The 5,000-nt window shown below is 46.3% G+C and overlaps 3 protein-coding genes across 3 annotated transcripts; all 3 read left to right on the top strand.

Moving 5' to 3' along the window:
* The first annotated feature begins 965 nt into the window (after window positions 1-965).
* Window positions 966-2,147, top strand: LOC138037051 (uncharacterized). The gene has a single exon (XM_068883061.1). It carries the CDS (start codon window positions 966-968, stop codon window positions 2,145-2,147), a length of 1,182 nt encoding a protein of 393 aa, XP_068739162.1.
* Window positions 2,148-2,273: 126 nt separating this feature from the next.
* Window positions 2,274-3,281, top strand: LOC138037050 (uncharacterized). Its single transcript, XM_068883060.1, has one exon. The coding sequence runs from the start codon at window positions 2,274-2,276 to the stop codon at window positions 3,279-3,281; it is 1,008 nt and encodes a 335-aa protein (XP_068739161.1).
* A 580-nt stretch (window positions 3,282-3,861) lies between these two features.
* LOC138037049 (uncharacterized) lies at window positions 3,862-4,275 on the top strand. Its single transcript, XM_068883059.1, has one exon. It carries the CDS (start codon window positions 3,862-3,864, stop codon window positions 4,273-4,275), a length of 414 nt encoding a protein of 137 aa, XP_068739160.1.
* The last annotated feature ends 725 nt before the right edge of the window (window positions 4,276-5,000 follow it).

The following is a 5,000-nucleotide window of genomic DNA, read 5'->3' as shown; positions in this document are numbered from 1 at the left end:
ATCACCCCCACGTTTACTAGCTTCGTGACATTTGTCAAGACTGAGGCGGGTATTGCCACCGATCCAGTATTTTCACGAGAAGCGCTCAGTCGTTTGGATGAGTCACAAAGCCCCGATCGCTTCAACAAGGGTAGGAATGCAAACAAGCCGAGAACATACGGAGACCTTTTCCGCACGACAAGCCATGTTTCTAGTCACGCAACGACAGTAGTTACTGCACCCAAGAACGACCCTGCAAACTTGTGTGAGATGTGTTGGAAGAGTCATGACCTTGATGACTGTAAAGAGTACTTAAAGAAATCCTTACAAGAAAGGAGAGAGTTTCTAAAGGGGAAAGAGCTGTGCTTCGCGTGCTACGGTGGTGGTCATAGGTCAAATGGGTGTGCCCAGAGAAGAACTTGTAAAACGTGTGATAGACGTCATCCTACCGGACTTCACGATGGCAACTTTCGTCCTAATCAGCCAATAATCAGGAATCAGAATCCCTTAAACGAACAATCAGTGGATGTCGTAACTACCTCTCATGCTGAAACTGAGGAGGCCGTTTGTAGTGTTGTTGGCACAGGGAACCCAGTAACTGCCGTACCTATAGTCTCTGTCAGACTAAAAGCCGCCGGAACTGAAGTGCTTACCTACGCCATGCTCGACAGTTGTAGCACCGCAACCTTTGTTCTTGAAGACGTAGCTGCCTGCTTGGATGTTAAAGGTGCCGACGCGAAGCTGATGGTGAGAACTGTGAACGGTACTAAGTTACACGACGCTAAGGTTTTGAACGGTTTGACCGTTACGGATCTGAATGGTGAAAATGCCATCACTTTGCCTAAGACATACACTAAAGGAGATATTTCTGCGATCGAAGTCGGTGGAGATACCTCAACCGGATAGCTGAATTTATGCCCTTTTAGCTCCACGGTGCGAAAGTCGGTCTTCTCATTGGATCAAACTGTCCAAAGGCCCTTGAACCGATGGACATCCTAGCGAGTGCAAACGGTGGTCCCTATGCGTTAAAGACTTTTGCAGGATGGGCAATAGTTGGGCCGCTGCACATGACCAGCACAGAGCAGCAGAAAGTCGACTGCAATAGAATAGCTGCCTTTAAAGTAGGATCGGAGAAGCTCCTTGGCCATAATTTTGCAATAGAGGACAAAGTTAAAGAAATTATTGTGCCACTGGCTTTGAACAAGATGTTCGAACTAGACTTCCACGAAAGATTTGACGAGAAAAGTCGACAGTACTCACAAGAAGACAAGAAATTTCTTAAGATTGTCCATCAAGGCATCCGACGCACAGATGACAACCACTACGAGATACCTCTACCCTTCCGCTCTGACGATGTGTGTTTTCCGAATAACAGAGAGCAGGTGTTGCAAAGAGCATGCTGGCTGAAAAGAAAGTTTACAAGAAACAGCAAATTTTACGAAGACTACGTTAATTTTAGGAATGACATCATCCGTAAGGGATTTGCTAGAAAGGTGCCAGAAGATCTAGCTCCCGCCAAGTCAGGTCAACTGTGGTATATACCTCATCATGGTGTCTACCTTCCTAGGAAACCAAACAAGATCAGAGTTGTGTTTGATTGCAGTGCCAGATTTGAAGGGACGTCTCTAAGTGACCAATTACTCCAGGGGCCGGACCTGACCAGTTGCTTAGTTAGCGTGTTGTCAAGATTTCGTCAGCAACCAATCGCTTTTATGGGTGATATTGATGCCATGTTTCACCAGGTTCGAGTGCTCGATAAACAAAGAGATTTTCTCAGATTCTTTTGGTGGCCGAGTGGTAACCTAGATGGAGACCTCGCACAATATCAGATGAATGTGCACCTGTTTGGAGGTGTGTCCTCCCATAGTTCTTCCAATTTCGCTTTAAGACGAGCTGCAGATGATGCAAAAGAATTCGTTGGTTCCAAAACAGCTGAGGTCTTGAGGGAGAATTTTTATGTAGATGACTGTCTACGCTCGGAAGAGTCAGAAGAAGAGGCTATTCAGAGAATACGTTGTGTACGCTCCGCATGTGCTCATGTAGGCTTCAATCTATCGAAGCTTGTTAGCAACAGAAGAAACGTGTTGGAGAGCGTGCCAGAGGACTTACGTGCCCAAGGATTGAGAGCTTTGGACCTGAGCAGTAATTTTCTTCCAGCTTCCAGTTGAAAGAGCCCTTGGGGTACAGTGGGCTGTCGAATAAGACAGGTTTGGGTTTCGAATCATCCTCAAAGATAAGCCACTCACTCGCCGAGGTATTCTTTCCACCATCTGTTCTATTTTGATCCACTGGGGATGGCTGCGCCCTTTTTGTTGACCGGAAAGAAAATTTTGCAAGATCTGTGCCGCACGAAGTTAGACTGTGATGATGAGATTGACGATGAGTTTCGCGTACGTTGGGAGAATTGGAGAGGTCAGTTGTCTGCATTGGAGCACTTCTCAATGGACCGTTGTTTCAAGCCTGATGGTTTCGGTTCTGTTATCTCAAGGCAAATCCACCATTTCTCAGACGCAAGTGCCACTGGTTATGGCCAAGTGACGTATCTACGGATTGAAAACGACAAGGGTAACATCCACTGTTCGTTTCTGATGGGGAAGTCCCGCCTAGCCCCACTTAAAGCCATGACAATTCCGCGTCTCGAGCTTACAGCCGCGACTATCTCTGTTCGAATAGGTGGAATGGTTTCCAGAGAGCTAGATGATCCCGTTGATAGTGGGACCTACTGGACCGATAGCACGACCGTATTGAAGTACATACGAAACGAAGCCAAGCGTTTCCACGTGTTTGTAGCAAATCGCGTGCAAAGTATTCGAGATCAAACAGATCCCGCTCAGTGGAGGTATGTTGAATCCAAGAACAACCCGGCTGATGACGCATCGCGTGGTCTGAATGGTTATCAATTATCTCATCAGCAACGTTGGATCAAAGGCCCCGATTTCTTATGGTTATCCGAGAGTGAATGGCCCGAGCCTCCTTGTGTCCTGAATAGCGTCCTCAACAATGATCCTGATGTCAAGAAAGTTCAAGTGCTAACTACTGTTGTCGACGAAAAGGCAGACATCCTGACGAGGTTTGCGCGTTTCGGTAACTGGCATCGCATGAAGAGATGCATTGCCTGGATGTTACGCCTCAAGCAATTATTAACCCACAAGCAGTTACCGCTGACAGACAAAGCACACAGAACGAGAAATGCAGCCATTAAAGACACGAGTCGCGAATCATTCAAGGTCGAAGAAATGCAGCGCGCAGAGGAAACCATTCTCCGACTGGTACAAGATCGTGCGTTTCCTAGGGAGCTTTAAGTCTTACGGAAGATCCAGCGAGAGCATCGTCAAGAGACACGTGATTTCTCAAGAGCCAGAAAAGCGGAAATCAAGAAATCTAGCACATTGTATCAACTTGATCCTGTTCTAGACAAGAATGGCTTCCTGCGTGTTGGGGGAAGACTTGGCAAATCACGAGTCTTTCCGGATGATTTCAAACACCCGGTTATCCTCCCAAAGAAGAGTTTTGTGGTGAATCTCGTTATTCGTTACGCGCATGAAAGGGTTGGCCATTCCGGTCGAAGCATCACCTTGGGTGCGCTTAGGAGCAAATATTGGATCCTCAACGCCAATTCCGTTGTAAGGCACTTCATCTCAAAGTGCGTGACGGGTCGCCGGCTTCGTGGTGTAATCAGTGAGCAAAAGATGGCCGATCTTCCCAAAGAAAGATTATCACCAGCCCCTCCATTTACGTATTGTGGCGTCGATTAATTTGGGTCATTTTTTATCAAAGATGGACGCAAGGAAATGAAGCGTTACGGTGCGTTGTTTACCTGCCTATCAAGTCGGGCCGTGCACATCGAGACTGCGAACTCCCTAGAAACTGATTCCTTTCTGGATGCTTTACGACGCTTTGTTGCAAGAAGAGGGCCAGTGCGTGAGATCAGATCTGATCAGGGTACAAAATCTCGTTGGGGCAGAGAAAGAATTACGAAGAGCTCTAGAAGAGATGGATAACGGCTCAATTCAGAGAAGCTTATGCAGAGAGTTCAAGGCTGATTGGGTACAATGGAAGCGAAACCCTCCGTCTGCTTCCCACATGGGTGGCGTGTGGGAGCGCCAAATTCGTTCTGTACGTTCAATTCTCACTGCGTTAATGCGTGAACATGGCTGCGGTCTTGACGACGAATCCTTTCGAACCTTAATGACGGACGTAGAGTGTATTATAAACAGCAGACCCCTAACCACACCTTCCTGTGATCCAGACGATTTGGATCCGTTGACCCCCAATCACATTCGAATCACATCTTGACGATGAAATCCAAGGTTGTGTTACCCCCACCTGGCAACTTCCAGAAAGAAGATGTTTATTTGCGCAAAAGATGGAGAAGAGTCCAATACCTTGCCAACGTATTCTGGTCAAGATGGAGAAAGAAGTATGTACAATGTCTGCAGCAAAGAGTGAAATGGAATCGCCCAAGAAGGAACTTCGAAAAGGGAGACCTGGTCCTCATCGCAGATGATCGAGCCGCACGAAACGATTGGGCTATGGCCCAAATAGTCGACACCTATCCCGATGCAGAAGGAAACGTGCGTTCCGTCAGAGTCACTACGGGAACAACAACACTAGATCGTCCAGCCCACGAGCTTGTCCTAATCCTTGAAAAGACGCCCGAAGACCAGGGTTTAAATCCCAGCCAGAGGAGCCTTTAGTGACATAACTGAAACTTTGTGTATTTTGCCTTTTTTGAAAGCTTCAGTCTGTAAGAGTTTCTTTGGAAGCTAGAAACTCTTAGGGGAGCCATATGTTGCTGCCGCATTTTTTATGAATATTTTGTTCGCCTTTGTTTTTAAAATTACTTTCTGTCACGCTTATATGTCGTTTTCGTAATCATTATTCTGTTAGTTTTTTTTCCTGCATAATTTTGCCTTTGTTTAGTTCATTAGTATAAATTCGCCGCTTTGCTTAAAAATTTATTCTCATTTTGTTCTTCGGAGAGTCAACATTGTTTGTTATAAGTTTTATCGTCCCTTGGT

This window comes from Montipora capricornis, chromosome 2 (assembly GCF_036669925.1).
Source record: "Montipora capricornis isolate CH-2021 chromosome 2, ASM3666992v2, whole genome shotgun sequence".
Taxonomy (NCBI): Eukaryota; Metazoa; Cnidaria; class Anthozoa; order Scleractinia; family Acroporidae; genus Montipora; species Montipora capricornis.
This window is presented reverse-complemented; position numbering and strand designations above follow the sequence as displayed.

What these genes read in the sequence shown, in the direction of transcription:
- LOC138037051 (XM_068883061.1), top strand. Translation starts at nt 966, where the DNA reads ATGGACATCCTAGCGAGTGCAAACGGTGGTCCCTATGCGTTAAAGACT.
- LOC138037050 (XM_068883060.1), top strand. Translation starts at nt 2,274, where the DNA reads ATGGCTGCGCCCTTTTTGTTGACCGGAAAGAAAATTTTGCAAGATCTG.
- LOC138037049 (XM_068883059.1), top strand. Translation starts at nt 3,862, where the DNA reads ATGCTTTACGACGCTTTGTTGCAAGAAGAGGGCCAGTGCGTGAGATCA.